Genomic DNA, 18,675 nt, shown 5'->3' with positions numbered 1-18,675 from the left:
GCACACTTTAGATAATCAAGTTTCATACCGATTCATTATTTTTCCAGCAAGGCCCTCATAAAAACTGTATAATATTTAACTAGGGTATGATTATAAAAGTTACATATAAAGTTTAACTACATATATATATATGTATATATATATGAATGCACATATATTTCCTTTTGCTAAATCTTTCATGCTTTAAATTATATAATTTATCTATTTGATATCACATTAAAGTCCTAATAATTAGATAAGGTCATGGCTTGGAAATTTATATTATTTGAAAAGTATTATAAACTATTTTAAAAGATTGATTTTTTTAGAAACAATTTTATTAGAGAATTATAAGCATTTAGCACTTATCTCTCCTGCTAGCTATTGAATAAGCTTATTATTTTTTATGACTTGTTTTGAATAAGAGTCTTAATAAAATTTACAGAGATTTTTGAGCTTTTGGTGTGTTTGTGTGCAAGTACCAAAATTAGTTGGTATTTCTTAAGAAAAAAAATTATACGGTAGAGGGTAGAGAGTCTCTGAAATTCAATTTGAAAGGCACTTTGAATCCAAATTTGAAGGGCACTTTCCTAAATCTCTCCTGACTGGTGTTTGCTTTCTGTTTGCTCTCGTTCGTTGAACCACCAAATAGTTTCAAAGGTTAAGTGCAAACTTCGTTAGTGTATCTGCATTTCAGAAAACCGAAAGTTAAAAACAGTCATAATCTTCTCATACAGTGAAGCTAAGGGTTTGCCTTGAGAGCTCATCAGTGTTGTAATTTGACAGTGAGCAGTAATGTTTGTCTAAGAGGATTGGTGGCCAGAAATAAGCCACAGTGTCTAATGAGACACGGACCGGCTGGGCAGGATGCCACGGCATTTCTTGTGTGTGCCTTTCTCATAAGCAAAATGGCCTCAGACTGAAGAGGATAGTCATAAAGTCTGTGTGGAACAGACATCAGAGTGGAATTTTCAGACTTAATGGAGAGGATCTAAGTAAGCTCTGGATTTTGAAATGAGTGAATCTATGGAGCTGTGATCTCCTACAAATCAAATGGGGAATGTCTGTGGATGTGTAAGAGCTGAGAAAGAAGAACAATATGTAGATCCTGCCAAAACTCCTTTGAACCCTGAAAAATACTCTCCTGGAAGAAAATATTTCAGAAGAAAACCGATCAAGAAAACTGGAGGTGACAAAGAGTCAGTTGGGGCAAACAATGAAAATGAAGGCAAGAAGAAGAGCAGCAGTCAGCCTTCAAAAGAACAGCCAGCTCCTTTATCCAGGGGACTGGTACAGCAGGAATCTGTTACCCTAAACTCTGCACTGGGAGATGGTATTCAGCAAAAGAAGACAGAAGTTGTAGCTGACAGCGTTAAACAGAAACTTCTGCCGAGTGCTGTAAGCAGTTGGTCTGACCATGTGAACACTTCTCCTGCTAAAGACAGTGAAACAGAAGTAAAAGTTAGTGAACTGGATGAAAGGATTTCAGAAAAAGACAGCACTCCATATTGCGCAAAGAGGAAGAAACATTTAGATGATGTCAACACAAGCGAAATAACATTCCAGGAAAAAACTGATGTTTTTTCTTTTCGAAAGGCAGCCAGCTTAAGCTCTATTCCCTCGGGTATAGAAAGATCACTCGAAAAAAGTGGGTTTGCTGAAGACCCACCAAAAAGTTATAGCAGTATTCAAGAAAAGCAAAACACTGAGAGATTTTGCCCTCATGCAACACAGCATTTTCAGTTTAAAAAAAAGAGATGCCATTCCCTTTGTACTAGTATGTCCTCTGTTTCTAAGGACACAGATGGAAATGAGGTAAGTGAAATGTGGAGTCTGAGTTCAAGTAAATAAGTGTTCCAGGTGCTCACATCAGACTCACATCTAATTTGTCTTTTATAAAGTTATTTTCATATTAGTGTATGTAAAAGCCATAGCATTTCTGTTGCGTTTTGTTAGTAGCCTCAGGTTTGATTGTTATGATTTTATTTTTGTGCTGTGCACATTCTTTGACCACACTTTAATCTAAAAATCCTGTACATTTTCATTATTGGTGGAAGACTTTAAAAAGCACTACAGTAAGAGAGTGCGTATCTTTTGAATTTTTCTGGTTCATGATTCTTGACTTTGCCTGTGGAATAGCCTGTGGAAGCTTAGTTGGACTGTAGGTAAAAGTTCAATTAGAAAATAGTCATGAGAAGACAATAGCTTTGTAACAAATAATAGGATACTGTAAAATTATCAGTCAATACCGACTTGCTGATTCATGAGTTTGAAAAGCCAGATTCTGGTTCTCTGTTGATTTTCATGTGCAGAAACATTCACATAATTGCTGTCAATTCTGTGCATATCTTTTGAGGGCTAGGGTACATCTTTTCCTTTATGTTATTCCCCAGCCCCAGTCTAAAATCAGAAATTGTTAGGGTAGCATGCCATAGGAATTTGAAAATGACACAGACTACTAGGAAGTTGAGATCTTTATTCCTAACACTGATATTTAGCTTTAGACAAGTTACTTATCTGGGGTTTTTACTTGTCTTTAAAATATAATTAGATAGGTATTTATTTAATTGCTCAAAAAATGTATTATCCACATAACCTCTACATGTTACTACTCAGGAGTTGATGGCTTTTTCTTTAAGCTATTCCTAACTTTATCTTTTAATAAAAAATCTGAACATAAAGAATATTTGTGATGTTAAACATTCTTGGCAAGGTCATTGTATCAATGAGCAGAGATCATTTGCATAATGATAGAATGAGGTTTTATGAGGGTTAGTGTGCGCCATCATCACTGACCTTGGTTTCTGAGTTCTCCTGAAGGTGTCCTGTTTATATACACCGCTACACCTTGCCAATATTATGTCATCAGTTCTGTTTATATTTTACAGTGGTTATATTTTAAAAAGAAAGCATTCAGTCTGTGTCATTATCTATGTAGCTCTGTCATAAAGGCTAGTGCAAAAGAAAACTACTTGACTACTATATGTTTATGAATATAAGCACTTGGTTTAATTTCACATATGTTTTCCAATTGTTTTCTTGCATAATTTGGCTTCAAGTAAGCTGTACATTTTTGCATTAATGGAAATTTTTATAATCTGTTTCCTTAGTGGTACATTAGCCTTTCCTTCAATGGAAAATATATGTGGAAATAAGTCATAAACTGACCAGTCAGATTTGCGAAATAACTGTGATGCAATGTATATAAAGCCTGACATCTTCTAGGTTAAAGCTGAATGGGTAGTCATTATTTTATCTGAAGGGTTTGACATCTCATGTCCCTGTAGTTCAGATAAAGACTATTTATTTATTCTGTGGCACACAAAGAGTCCAAATCAAGAGTTTAGCTATTCCTCTTAGGACATTCTTCCTGTTACCTTGGAGGTGTTTGACTCTGTTTCTTAATTATCTTTGGTTGGAAACATCCACAGAACTCTTTATCTTGCATTGGATTCTACATTTTTCATTGGAGAATTAGTTGCAAATGAGAGCTTCCAGCCGCTTCATTGGCATTTCATCCCGGAAATGGCTGATTAACCAACATTCCTTTTGTTTGTTCTTTTTCATAGCTTCCCTATGTGATCAGTTTTTGCTCTGAGTTGCATGTAGGGTTGGACTTAACTTTTGAGTTAACTTCTAAGTAGAATAGTGTACAATTTTTTGAGCTTATCTTAACCTGACTTGATCTCCCCTAGTCCTGTGACATTCATCATTCTCAGCCTACTTCCCTTTTGAGTCGTTGCAATGACATGCTGACCTAGAGTGATCTTCCTGGTTCAAGGGGCTCTGTGGAGGCCACTCATCCAGCCCTTCCTGCTGCATATAAATGTTATCAACATGTTATATTTTTATTAGGATAAGTAGGTAAAAAAGGAGTATATTAGATTTGTATACTGCTTTGGAATTGGAATAATGGTTTCAGACACATCGTGCCATTTGATCATCCCAACAACTCTATGAAATAGGCAAAATAGACTATGCGTCATATACAGAATGAAAAAATGGAAACTCAGAGAGATTAAATAAATCCTTAAGGCAACATGGTAAATAAGATTACCTGAGTTAAATTATGGCACGGCATCCCACTTGTTTTCTTGTCAATGAAATTTAAGGGAGATTGCTAAAAAGTTAGAGCAGGAATTGATGTTAATAGTGTCATCTGTGAAGGATATGTTATAAACAGGTGGCAGAAGGTAGATCGTTTTGGGAGACAAGGAGTAATGAGCTTAGTGTTTGTACCTTTTTCAAGGATCTTCTGTTTGTCGAAGACTCACCTTGTACCTTGTGACAAGGTTTCCTACCTTTGTCCTTGAGCTCTTTCCAGAAAACATTCTTTTTTCTTTAGTTTCACAAATCCCACCTCTTCCCAGTTTTGTTGAGTTGATATTAGCAAAGATAGTTGTTTTCATCATCTATAGACTGTGGGTTCTCTAACCTGGCCATATACATGTAAGAGTCATCTGAAGATATTTCAAAAAAGATAGATGCCTGGATGTCACCTACAGTTATTCTAATGTAATAGATAAGGGTGGGTGCTCTGTAGGTGATTCTAAGGGTCAGAATGTTGGATAGGGAGCTTTTTACTATTCTTATTCTGCAGCAGTACTTCTCAAAGCCTGGCCCCAGGGTCCCTGCAGGAGAATCCTCTAGATTGCTTATTGAAAAACACCTTGCTTGAGATTTAATTTAATCAGAATATCTTCTGTCATGAGACAGTATTGTATATGTTTTAGGCACCTGCTCTTGTGTTTTTAAAAACACACCAGATTTAGAGAATCAGCATCACGTTAGCTTAGTATTTGCCATCTCATTTTCTTCTTAATGTAGGTTTTCTGATAAGCAATGTGGACTATGGGCCTGGCAGGCAGAAGATCGAAGTTCTTCTAGTCAGGCTTTGCCACCAGACAGCTGCATGACTTAGGCAGTCTTCTTTATTTCTCTAGGTCTCAGTTTCATTTTCTATAAAAGGAGGATACTGTACTAGATCATGATTCTACTGCTAATAATAATGCTATTTGTTGAGTCCTCCTATATTCCAAGCACTCCACAACTACATTTATCTTCAGAGCAAGTCTCTGAAGTGTTCTGTTATGAGCTCCATCTTTATAGATGAGGAAACTGAGTCTCAGGAAAGTTAAGTAGCTTACTCAACTCACTTAACAAAGAGTGGTACAGCTTTGATCTAACCCAAAATTGTCTGCCAGGGTGAACTCTTACCTGAGGCAATTTACCCTCCTTTTCCTACATACCTCTTTTCCAGTTTTAAATTTCTGTGAATTCATGTGCATAAGTGTATGCCTTTTTGTTTGTCCAGTGTTATTACTCCTCTCTCTTTCCCTCTCTTCCTTTATTTCTTTATGAAACGTTTATTATGTGTTGAACCCAAACTAGGCACTCAGAGATAAGTAAAACGTAGCTCTTTTCCTTGTGCATTATATCTCATTGTTTGTTCATAACAAATGACACGGACCATGGCTGTAAAGTTAGTCACCTGAGAATTAGTCACCTGGGGTGATGATCAGGAATAAGTTTAACTTCTCAGCAAACCATGTGGTGACTCTATTAAGTAATGAAAATTGAACTGCATTTCTGTTCCTTTCCATCCTTTGGTGAATTGCTCATGAATAGTGCAGTGGCCTAAAGTAAAGAAGCCGAAGAGAGAGGGTTAAAAAATGAGTGTGGCTGTTGTACACAATATATTGTCAGTCTCTGAATAATGAAGAATTGAATATTTTTATTACGTCGGCTTTTGTATTTAAAAAACTTTGAAAAAAATTAATAGCTATCTCAGAATGTGAGAGGAATTACATTCAACCTACCTGAAATATATTTATTCATTATTTTTTTCTCTCACCAACTCTTTTATGAAGCTTAGACTATAAAATTTATGATTGGAATTCAAGGACAAGGATAAAATCTGAATGTGTTTAGCCTTGCTCCACAGATCTTGAAGACAAAGGTCATTCATTCTATAATTGACTAACTCATTTCTTGCTGAACCATTTTATCTCTTTCTTTAAAAATGAACATTCATATTGATTTCTCTTGACTATTTCTAGTCATTTAGATTTCATAACCAGTTTGTGAAAATATAGTTTTAGAATAATTGTATAGAATTTGGGTCCCTATCATCATGATGCCTTTCTCTGCCTTTTAAGTTAAATGAAGGACATGCACAGTTTAAATCCTTGGCTTTGCAAAAAAAGGTAGCTTTTTCCCCCCTGTTTAAATAAGTAAATGATAATTTGTTCAAAGTAGTTATCAATTTAGAGCATTAGCACTTGGACTTTATCAGCTTTTTAATTACTTTTGTTCTCCATTTCACCCTTCCCTTATATAGGCAGTTTGTACCAGTTAAAATTTTAAAAATGTGCTATCTTTACAGTTAAAAATATTTTGTGAAGCATTTTCACACTTTTTTTTTTTTAACTTGGAAGCAGAGCTAAAAATGTGTTGATTACATTTGTTTCTGCCAAAATAGTTTAAACATTTTTAAAGAAATTGTCCTTGGAAACAAACATCTTGGCTTGGAAATATTTGCCTGTGTTGACAAATTCAATATGGAATTTGCTTTTGCTTGACTATAGTGTCAAGTGATGTGAATAAAAGAGTTTTAGAAATATAATACCCTCTTACACGCCTCCATTCACTGTGGGGCAGGCACCGTTCTCAGCCATGTGTGTGTACCTCTTAGTCTCTCACACTAAGAAGGTTCTATTATTATACTCATTTTACAAAAGAAGAAACTGAGGCCCAGAGAAGTCACAGGGCTAGAAAATAGTGGGAACAGGAACTGAATTCCAGTTGCTGCCATCCACAGCTTTGCACCAATCTTCCTACTGATGTTAAGGTTTTACTCTTGCAATAATGAAACTCATCAGGTAGGAGAAGAATCCTGAGCTTGACCTTTTTGACTTGCTGCTTTCATTCTTACTAATACCTACACTCTCTCAAATAGAATATAATCCTTATTTTTATCTTAATAGAAACATATAAAGGGATTGAATTTTCATTTGTTAACATTTTTGTATGTAAACCTCTAAATCAATAGGGATTTGTGTTCTGCACAGAAGAACATTTGACTATCATTTCTACATCCACTGTGTGTCCCACAAGTCAGTTTCTGCTTCTGTAGAAGGAGGTGGTCCATGGATAGGTATAGCTCCCTCAGCAGTGTTACGGGGAGTCACTTAGCTTGGCAGAGTAGGGGAGGAGAACTTACAAGATGTTGAGTAAGAAGGCTTACATTCAATGCAGGTCTTATTATTCCCATCCTTAAAATTGGGGTGGTTTCTTGTTTTGAGGATTAAACGAGGTCACATATGTGAAAAAGACTTAGGAGACTGTAAAGTGCTTTATAACTTATATCCTTTTGTCTTCTGTTTCTGGAGAAAAGAGGAAATACTTTGTGATCATCCTTTAAATAGAAAGAATTCTGTAAGTTTTCAAAACTTTTAACGGGACACTTCTTTCTCTCCTTTAGACACAGAGCATTCTGTATAACCAGAACAGGCTGCCACCTTCCCTCCCCCTGTGATCCCACCTTCATTCATCCTCTCATTTCTTTAGCAAATATTTACTAAGTATCTATTATGTGTCATACAGTGTGCTGACTGTATTCTTCAAATTCCATAGTTAGCTTAAAACTTTGTTAGCCTTCTTAGATAAGGTAGCATGAAACTAAAACAAAAATAAAAAACAAAACAACAACAATGAAAACCCTGTCAATTTGTTGGAATAGAAATACCTTGGACGGAACCATTTAAAAAAATATTTAAGATTCAGTGGGTACATGTGCAGGTTTGCTACATGGGTATATTGCATGATCCTGAGGTTAGAGCTTCCAATGATCCTGTCATGTAATACTTGATAGGTAGTTTTTCAACCCTTCTCCCACTCTTACGATCCCCACTTTTGGAATACCCAGTGTTTATTGTTCCCGTCTCTGTATCTGTGTGTACTCAATGTTTAGCTGTCACTGATAAGTCAGAAAATGTGGTTTTTGGTATTCTGTTCCTGTGTTCATTCACTTAGTGTAATGGCTTCCAGCTGCATCCGTGTTTTTGCAAAGGACATGATTTTGCTTTTTCATTTTATGGCTGTGTAGTATTCTATGTATGGCTGTATGTAGCACATTTTCTTTATCCAGTCCATTGTTGACAGACACCTAGGTTGATTCCCATGTCTTTGCTATTGTGACTAGTGCTGTGATAAACATACGAGTGCAGATGTCTTTTTAGAAGAATGCTTTATTTTCATTTGGTTATATACCCAGTAATGGGACTACTGGGTTGAATGATAGTTCTGCTTTTAGTCCTTTGAGAAATCTCCAAACTGCGTTCCACAGGGGCTGAACTATTTGCATTTCCACTAACAGTGTATAAGCATCCCTTTTTCTCTGCAACCGCACCAACATGTGTTACTTTTTTGAATTTTTTTTAATTTTGATTTTTTTTTTTTTTTTGAGACAGAGTCTCACTCTGTTGCCCAGGCTAGAATTCAGTGGCGTGATCTCTGCTCTTCAAGCGATTCTCCTGCCTCAGCCTCCCAAGTAGCTGGGATTACAGACATCCACGACCACGCCTGGCTAATTTTTGTGTTTTTAGTAGAGACGAGGTTTCACCATGTTGGCCAGGCTGTTCTCCAGCCCCTGACCTCAGGTGATCCACCTGCCTTGCCCTCCCTAAGTGCTGGGATTACAGGCATAAGCCACCCAGCCTTGACTTTTTAATAATGACCATTCTGACTGGTGTGAGATGGTATCTCATTGTGGTTCTGATTTACATCTCTTTAATGATCAGTGATATTGAGCATTTTTTCATATGTTTGTTGGCCGCTTGTATGACTTCTTTTGAGAAGTATCAACATCATTAAAAAGCGGGCAATGGACATGAACAGAAGTGTCATGTGTTTTTTCCTTGTTGATTTGTTTAAGGTCCTTATAGATTCTGGGTATTAGTTCTTTTTCAGATGCATAGTCTGCAAATATTTATTCCATGTTAAAAGTAGGTTGTCTGTTTACTCTGTTGATAGTTTCTTTGGCTGTGCAGAAGCTCTTTAGTTTACTTAGGTCTGGAACCAATTTTTGAAGCTCATTTTGGTTATTTACACTTCACTAGTACAGATACATTTCAAAGACGTTATTGAGAGTAACTCTGATATGAGAGAGGAAGAGAACATAATGCCAGAGGCAAATCTGCTCTTCTGTGTGGGGTGGGGGGGGTGGGTGGGGGCTGTTGGTTAAGGAGGTACAACTGGTCTCGTGAGAAAAATTTTTATGGACCCTGACATCCAGTTCATGTGAGAGATCCAGGACGGTATCTGGATGGATCCAGGTCTGGATGTGAGACATCCAGACATCTTCCTCTGAAAATGTGTAGTGTTCTGTGTATCAGCTCCTTTGCCAGTATAGAAGCCGAGAAGCTCCAGTGAAAAGGGTCTGCCTTTAGGAGTGAGGCAAAGCCAAGGGATTCCCTTTCATGACCTATGTATGTGCAGCCATTTTCCTGGCAGTAGGTGCACTGAGAGGAAGCTGGATTACTGTGGCTACTGAAACAGAAGAAAAATTAGTCTGACTTGTAAGGATAGATTTCTTTTCTAAACATGAAGGAGAAATGCCATTCTCTTGTAAATTCTGTACCAGAATGTAGGAGACCTGGGCTCATACCCTAGGTCTCCTGCTAGCATGCTGTGAGACCCTACGCAAATGACATCACCTCTTTTAGTCTAAGCTTGTTCAGTAGTGAGAGGAGGGCATCCGCCAAATATCTCTGCTTTCCTTCAGTTTGAATCCCCATGATTTCTTAATCTTCATTATATAACTCTCTTTAAGTTAAATATCTCTGTTTTCTTAACTTCAGAGATGTTGCTTTTTCTACTATTGACATAAATTATTTAGATTATTTGATAACACTTTAAAATAAATTATACAGTTATTTAAAATGTTTAAAAATCAAAATTGCATTATTTTCTTTGTATGGAATAATAAAATACATACTTTTTAAAAAAGTGAATAAGCTTTCGGGGAATATCTAAGTCAACTTTGGAGTTGGCAGTTCCTGTGTACTCAGTGCATGCCATAACCATGACAGCAACTGTAAAAATAGGGTGCTTCTGTTGCCCAGTTGTCTGGTGGCATTGACTTTGCTCATAGGACTTTCACGTTTACAGATTCAGCTGACTAACGTGGGTGAGGCTGTTGCAATTCATTTAGCAGTAAGTGGGTCATTTAGTAATAAGCTGTGAATGAAATCAGTGTGCTATAAGATGAGATAGGTTGGCTTGTTTTCTTTTATTGAAAAGACATTTTGAAGCTATATACGATGTAAAGTTCATGAAATTTTTTTAGATAAGTGATTCAGATGAAGCTTAGCTTTCTTGCTTGACACTAGGTTCTCATTGAGTGGTCTCGAGGCTTGTGTTCCCCATTGGACACTTTTGTGCATTGGTAAGGGCATTCTGTTATTATCGGAAAGTGAGGTTAATTGGAAACCTTTTAATTTTCTGAAATGACAAAGTTTACATGGCAGGGTTGAAACTCATTCATACAAAATGAAAGCAGGAAACGTGTGTTTCTGATCTTTCATACTTTTTCTGTCTTTAATACTTCCTTTGTTCCTGCTCTCTTGAGTCTCCTGCTCTCCATTTATTCAGTAGAGAGTTATTGAACACCTGGTATGTGCCATGTCACGTTGAGTATGGGGAGAATGTTCCAAGGGTAGGAGTAGTTTGAACAAACTACCGTAGGAGAGAGGGAACATATGGTTCATATAACTTGATATTAATATGATTTGATCATAGAAGAGGAGAATTGCTTGAATCTGGATTACCGCACTGGCACAGTAAAGAACACACCATTTTGGGAATGAGAGTACAATAATATTTGGTTCAGCGAGACTAGTTAGGAGGCTGTTACTAATCCGGACACGGAGGCTTAGTTCCAGAAGAAGGTAGAAGCCCAGTATTATTCGAGGTGTATCACGAATGTGTTTCAAAACATGTTGTTGGTATTGACATTCCAGACTAGTGGTAACAATCTAGACTAGAGATAATAGTTGCCTTGACTCAAGTTGATAGTGGGAAGAGAGAAAATGGGGATATAAGACCCCCTTCTTCCTACAGAAATCAATCTTAGAACAGTTAATATATCCATATTATTAGGTGTGTGAATAAATTGCCATTAAAAGTAATGGCAAGAACTGCAAATACTTTTGTACTAACTTAATATCTTCCTTAGGGGCATGAGAAACTAGCAGTTGAGTGTTTTGTAGAATGAGCCAACAAACATAAGGAAGATTCAGAAGAGTTGGGTTAACTCATCCTTTTATCCTTTGAGAGTTCCAGCACTGGTTGCTTTGGTTCCCAGACTGCAGAGCAACATATTCTGCTTGTTCTCTCATATTTATTGTGTCCTTTTCAGCTGTTTTTTGAGACTGTGGCTCACATTGCCTGACCATGCTCCATGAGGCACTTGGTCAGACTTGCACAGTGAAACAAAACTTACGTTGTTTTACATCCCTGACTGACCATGAGCAGGCATATGTCTGGTGACAGCACTGTTGGAACTATGTGAAATGGGGTCAAGCTTTCTTCTTTGGTTTGAACTTTGCCTGTCCAAATTCCCTCCTTGCAGATTCTCAACCGCAATCCTCTGCACCTTCTTTTAGTTCCAGTTATTGGTGTTTCAGTCATTGACTGTTGTCTCAGCTCTCTCCAGAGGGAGAAGGGAAAACATGGGGTAAAGTATCAGTGTTGTGTGTAAGAGTAGAGGTAATGACGGAAAAAGAAAAGCGGATGTAAGAAAGAGTGTGAGGGTTTTTTGGTTGTTGGTAGTGATGTTTTTTAGGCTGAGCTTAGTTTTCAATATTTTTATTTCAGTTTTTGAGCTTACTTATGTGAAGTGAAAAGGTAAAATAGGCCAGGTACGGTGCCTCATGCCTGTAATCCCAGCATTCTGGGAGGCCGAGGTGGGAGGATTGCTTGAGCCTGGGGGATCAACACTGCAGTGAGCCATGATGGTGCCATTGCACTCCAGTCTGGGTGGCACAGCAAGACTCTGTCTCAAAAACAAACATACAGAGAAGTAAAATAAAAGTGACGACTTTTTGATTGCCAAGGTCCAGAATGAGTTCACTTGGATTTATGACATAAGATGTTTTATGTAGGCATATTGACCTCCCCGTTACACTCTCTTTGAACTTGTAGGACAAACACTAGGTTTTGGTTATTTTTACACAGTGCCAAAATAGGTTTTTTGAAAAATGTTGTCAGACATGTGTTTTGTATTTTGTAAATAATAAGCAAACAAAACCCATTTGGCTTAGTGACATTTTCATAGGTGGATTGGTTGGGGGCTGCATGTCCACTGTAGGTAATAAAGCCTCTTCTCCCCAGTGGGACCTTGAAATATATGATAAAGCAGAAGTGACCAAGAGAATCCTGGTCTCCTTAATGAATTAATGCAGATTCTCAAGGTGTCCAACTCAATCATAAAGTCATTTGTCCATTGGATATTTACTGAGTATCTGTAATGTGCCAAGCACTGCCCTAGCTAGGCATTATAACAGTAAGGCAAATAAGACATTATCTTTCAGGATATACTGCTCACATATTAGAGGGCTGGAAGATCTAACAAGAGACAATAATGACACACAAGAGGTACTGCTATTATACCAGTATGAGTGGAGTACTTTCAAAAGCACAGAAGATGGTCAGCTCCCTTCCTTACACAGACCCGTGAAGCAGAATCAGCTGGGGCTTCCTCAAGGAGGAGGATGAGTGGAGGAGTAGCACGGGATGGGAATTGGTGAGGGCTTTCTCTGGGTAGAGAGTGGTACATATAAATGCATAGTATCTTGTGGAAATGCATTCTTATTGAGGCAGTAGAAGTAGTTCACTGTGGCTGGAGCACAAGGAGTGTTTGGGGTGGGTGTCAGAGGGCAGGGAGGAGAGATGAGGCGCATAGGACTGTGTTACCAATTGGATGTGGGCACAGAGGTTGAAAACGCATCAAGGATGACTCCAGCAGCTTCTTTTATTTGGGGGCAACTGGGTAAATGGTGGGGCCATTCTCTGAGCTAGGAATGCAGGAGGAAGTACAGGAAGGAAAATGAGAAATTAAGTTCTCAATACATTGAGTTTGAAGGGGCTGTGAGATATAGCACAGTGGTTAAGAGTATCAGCTTTGTGGCCAGACAGATTCAAGTTCAAATTTGACTTCTACCTATTAGTAATTTGGGTGAACTTGAGCAGGTCATATTATTACTTTATGTCTCTTTGTCATTTGTAAAATGATATTGTATATTGTAAAGATTATAAGGTAATTTTTATGAAGAGCTTAAGCACAGTGTCTGGCTCATTTAAGTGGTCAATACATGGTTAGTTTTACTATTGCAATAGAAGTGTATGATAGGGAGATGGGTTTAGGGATAAGGTTCGGGATGGGATATAGGGATGTGGGAGTCAACCCTGTCAAGGTGGCAGTTAAAGCCATTGTCGTAGAGATGATCCAGGGAGAGTGAGGAGAGTGGAGGAAAGAGGCCTGAGGCCTATGCCCTGGGGAATAATGTTAAAGGTTGGGTAACAGAGGAGCCTCTAATGAAGATTGAGAAGGAATGGCTAGAGAGGCCGGAGGAAAGCCTGGAAGGGGTGACGTCGTGGAAGCCAAAGAAGAAAGATTGCCAGTGACAGATGCCTCAGTGAGATCAGGATTAGAAAATGGAAGGATGGGAAAACAACCCTTGAGCTCTTCTCCATGGTGTTTCTGTCATTAGACTGTAAGCTCCATGAGGATGGTTGTATAACCAATGCCTATTAATGGTACAAGTGGACATTTATGAGTGTTTGCTGAATGAGTGAGACTGTGAAGGAAGAGGTGATAGATGATCTCTCACAATATCTTTCAACTCATCAGCATTCCCCTACCCATCACTTCTATTATGTTAACAATCTAATTTTCTTCTTTATTGGAAAAATAGAGTTATGAACAAGAACTCCCTCACTTTGTCTGGTCACCTTTACTTAGTTTTAGTGGAATGGTAAGAAAGAGGCCAAATCAAAACAGGTAGAGGTGTGAAGATAATAGAGACAAGAAAATACAGAATACTTTTTTAGGTAGCTTTCCTAAGAAGAGAATGGGAGAGAGATGGTGTTAAGTAAAGAGGGAATTGAGTTCATGAAGATTATTTTTATTTATTTTAGGATGGAAGAGATTTGGATATTTTAAATACTGAGAGACCCACATGAGAGGGAATTATTGGTAGAATGAGATCGCTAGGAAGTTGGAGGTGAAAGGATTTAAACTCCAAGAGAAAAGGAGGTCATATGGGAGCAACGTTTGTGGGTAGCAGGACAGAAGGGGGTTCTTACTTATGTAGCTATTTTCTCAATAAAGGAGGAGATGAAATTTGTTTGCTAAACATAAAAACATAAAAGTAGATGTGGTAGGGTAGGTAGTTTTAGACAAATAGTGAAGAATTTTTATTTTTGGAGATGGAGTTTTACTTTCACCAGGCTGGAGTGTAGTGGCATAGTCATGGCTCACTGCAATCTTGACCTCCTGGGCCCAGGTGATCCTCCCACCTCAGGGGCCCGAGGAAGCTTGGACCGCAGGCACGTGGCACTGTACCCAGCTAATTTTTTTTTTTTTTTTTAATGACACATAGTCTTCCTATGTTGCCCAGGCTGGTCTTGAACTCCTGGGCTCAAGTGATCCTCTTGCCCTGGCCTCCCAAAGTGTTGGGATTACAGGTGTGAGCCACCACACCCAGCCAAATAGTAAATAACTAAAAGCAATATTGTGAGGGGTGAAAGAACTGGCCAGTTAGGACACCAAGAAGAATTGCCACATTTCTTTGAGTACCTAGCTGATGTTGCAGACCTGGAATTTGTGGTGGCAGGAGTCCACATGGTGGTATGCTTTTCTCTGGTAGACGTTTATAGCTTAGGGTGAAAGCAGAGAAGACATGCAGCTGGATTGATCAGGATTAAGGTTTGGTGGTGGAGTGGTTGCAGAGTAAGGACAAAGATGTGAGGGACTTACGGATATTAGCAAGGAAGTGGTGGAAATGATAAATAATATAGTACAAGACAAACAGAGAAGGATGTAAAGATAGAAGGGGCATCTGTAGAGGAAGAAAAATAATTTTCTTCAACCCTTGTAAGTTAGCTGGAATGGATGCCTACAACAAAAGACAGATTGATAAGAGAAAGTTTATTAACATGTATGTTTCATACATATATGGGAGAGCCCAGGGAATGAGCAGTTCTCAGAGGCAGCTTTGAATTCCATTTTATATAGCATCTTCAACAAAGGGCAGTACATTTTTAGAGAAATGACAAGACAAAAGAAAAAAACTTTGAGTCTCTGGCGGCAGCAATTTGTGGGAAGGGAAAGAAATGGCAGACAAAGGCCCGTTAGTAAAGCTTGTTCATGTAGATAATTTTGGTCCCATCTCCAGGCCCATAACAGTCTAAAGTTATCTTTATTGGTTAATGTTTTTCTCTCTGGTAAAGGGGGACAGGATACCTTTTGTCTTTGTAAATCTGTGTCCTGCTTTTAGGCAAATGGAGAGTAGAGAGCTTTCCTGCATCTGCTGCTACTTAATTGCCTTTAGCTCAACAACCTTTTATTTTGACATGGCATCTTCTGGTCTCCCACAGCCCACCCTGTCCCCCAAGTATATATGAAATATACATATTATAATAATAAACTACTCTTCGTTTTTCTCTAGTTAATCTATCTTTTGTTACAGGGATCTGTTCCAATTAAGAATTTATGAAAGTTGAAGAAAAAATTATGTTTCTTCCTCTACCGTTCATAGATAGGAAGAAAATTGGGCATGTCAAGGAATGTGAGATGTTGATGAAGCCAGATAATTGGTTTAGCTAGAATTAGCAAAGGAAAGTGCTGGAAGAATAGGAAACTACTTTTAGAAGTTAAATACCTGAGGTGGACTAGTTCTGGTTCAAGATGATGAGATCCAGGATGTAGGTGTATGACTGGCTGAAATGAAGAAACAAAGCACTGATGGTGGGTGCTACGTGGAGATGGCATTTGGGTGTCCAGGCACACAGCCAGGTGCCACATCTTTGAGGGATGCGAGCATCGTGTTTAAGGAGAGGAAGGAGGAGAGCCAGAGAGCAAGACTGGCCTACAGTGTAAAAATGATTTTTTTTGTACTTACAGGTAATGATTTGAAAACCACTGGTTTTGCATCACTGGAGGAGTTAGAATTCACCTGCCCCGCCTGTGGGCCTAGTGGAGTCTGGGACTTGGCTGAATTTTAGTTATTGCCGTGGGGGATACTTGGGGTTCAGTAAAAAGATAAAAGCAGTTTAAGGTATTGAAGACATGAGACTTTGTTTACCATGGGGTAGATATTTTTGGAAGTTTGGGAATGGTAGCAAGCTGGGTCAGGAGAGATGAAGCCCAGATATGGGCAGGAGAGGCTCAGTGACAGGAAGAACTTGAATTTGGGCAGTAGCCAGCAATGACCAGGATGTGAGGCATGAAGGCTTCAAGTTTCTGAAAGGAACTCTGGTATAAAGTATTTTGTTTGTTTTGGTGCTACCTGACAGATTGGTGAAAAGCTTTAGGAAGCAATACTACTTCAGGTAATAAAACTGTGGTGGGGCTAGGTGCTGTGGTTCATGCCTATAATCCCAGCACTTTGGGAGGCCAATGTGGGAGGATCACTTGAAGCCAGCAGTTCGTGGACAACAAAAAGAGACCCCTGTCTCACAGAAAATTTAAAAGAATCAGCCAGACATAGTGGCACGTGGTGGTGGTCCTAGCTGTTTGGGAGGCTGAGGTGGGAGGATCAGTTGAGCCCAGGAGTTTGAGGCTGCAGTGAGCTATGATCTTGCCACTGCACTTCAGCCTAGCAACAGAGTGAGACCCCATCTCAGATAGATGGATAGATAGATGGATGGATGGTAGACAAGTAGTGGTGGGAGAAAATGGATAGATAGATAAGTAGTGGTGGGAGAAGCTAACATCTGTAGAATTTTCTATGTGGCGGCGCTGTGATAAGCACTTGATATGACTGTTTTTATTTAATCTTTAGAACCACCAAAGGAGGACGTTATTATATTTGTTTTTTTAAATTGACAAATAAAAATTACATATATTTATCATGTACAACATCTTATGAAATTCAAGTAATTAACATATACATTACGTCAGTACTTACATTTTTGAGGTGAAAACACTTAAAATCTACTCTTTTAGCAATTTTAAAGAATGCGGTACATCGTTACTAACTATAGTCACTATGTTGTGTAAGAGAAATTTATTCCTCTTAACTGAAATTTTGCATCCTTTGACCGATATCGCCCCAATCACTTCCACCCCAACCACCCCGCAGCCTCTGGTAACCACCGTTCTACTCTCCCCATTTCTATGAGTTCAACTTTTTTAGATTCTACATATAAGTGAGATCATTCAATATTTGTCTTTATGTGCCTGATTTATTTTGCTTAACATTCCCTCCAGCTTCATCCATGTTGTTGTTAATAACTACATTTCCTCCTTTTTTTTTTAAGGCTGAACAGTACTGTATTGTTTGTATATATCACATTTTTAAAATTCATTCTTCAGTTGATGGACACCTAGATTGATTCCTTATCTTGGCCATTGTGAATAATGCTGCATTATACATGGGAGTGTATATCTTTGACATACAGATTTCCCTTGGATATATATCCAAGTAATAATCCCAGTAATGGGATTGCTGGATTATATGGTAGTTCTATTTTTAATTTTTTGGGCACTTCTGTACTGTTTTCCATAATGGTTTTACTAACTTACATTCCCACCAACAGTGCAAAAGTTCCCTATTCTCCACATTCTTAACAAAACTTGCTATCAGCTGGGTGCAGTGGCTCATGCCTGTAATCCCAGCACTTTGGGCAGCTGAGGCAGGTAGATCACCTGAGGTCAGGAGTTCAAGACCAGCCTGGCCAATATGGCAAAACCCCGTCTTTACTAAAAATACAAAAAATTACCCAGCTGTGGTGGTGGGCACCTGTAGTGCCAGTTACTCGGGAGGCTAAGGCAGGAGAATTGCTTGAACCCAGGAGGTGGAGATTGCAGTGAGCTGAGATTGCCCCACTGCACTCCAGCCTGGGCGACAGAGTGAGACTCCGTCTCAAACAAACAAACAAAAACCACTTGTTATCTTTCCTTTTTTTTGAGACTAGCCATTCTAACAGGTGTGAGGTGATACCTCATTGTGGTTTTAATTTGCATTTCTTCGCTGCTTAGTGATATTGATCATTTTTTCATATACCTGTTGGCCATTTGTATGCCTTGTTTTGAGAAATGTCTATTATGATATCCTTTCTCTATTTTAAATTGAATTATTTGTTTATTTATTTATTTATTGAGATGGAGCATTGCTCTCTCGCCAGGCTGGAGTGCAGTGGTGCAATCTCAGCTCACTGCAACCTCCGCCTCCTGGGTTCAAGTGATTCCCCTGCCTTAGCCTCCCGAGTAGCTGGGATTACAGGCACGTGCCACCATGCCCAGCTAATGTTTTGTATTTTAGTAGAGATGGGGTTTCACCATGTTGGCCAGAATGGTCTCGATCTCCTGACCTCGTGATCTGCCTGCCTTGGCCTCCCAAAGTGCTAGGATTACAGGCGTGAGCCACCACATCCGGCCAAGTTTTTTGTTTTCTTATTACAGAGTTGTTT

General features: G+C 38.7%; 1 protein-coding gene across 25 annotated transcripts in view; it reads left to right on the top strand.

Annotated features, from left to right (window-relative positions):
- DST (dystonin) overlaps positions 1 to 18,675 on the top strand; it is a 494,942-nt gene that overhangs the window by 259,463 nt on the left and 216,804 nt on the right. For 2 of the 25 annotated variants that reach the window (XM_063707675.1, XM_055391853.1), the window contains exon 1: positions 688 to 1,794. The exons of the other annotated variants lie outside the window; for them this stretch is intronic. In XM_063707675.1, the coding sequence (XP_063563745.1) occupies positions 1,033 to 1,794 (762 nt within the window). In that variant the 5' untranslated portion in view covers positions 688 to 1,032. Of the gene's footprint in view, positions 1 to 687; positions 1,795 to 18,675 lie in introns of those variants that run through there. 25 annotated transcript variants of the gene reach the window in all.

Source organism: Gorilla gorilla, chromosome 5 (assembly GCF_029281585.2).
Source record: "Gorilla gorilla gorilla isolate KB3781 chromosome 5, NHGRI_mGorGor1-v2.1_pri, whole genome shotgun sequence".
NCBI classification, from domain to species: domain Eukaryota; kingdom Metazoa; phylum Chordata; class Mammalia; order Primates; family Hominidae; genus Gorilla; species Gorilla gorilla.
This window is presented reverse-complemented; position numbering and strand designations above follow the sequence as displayed.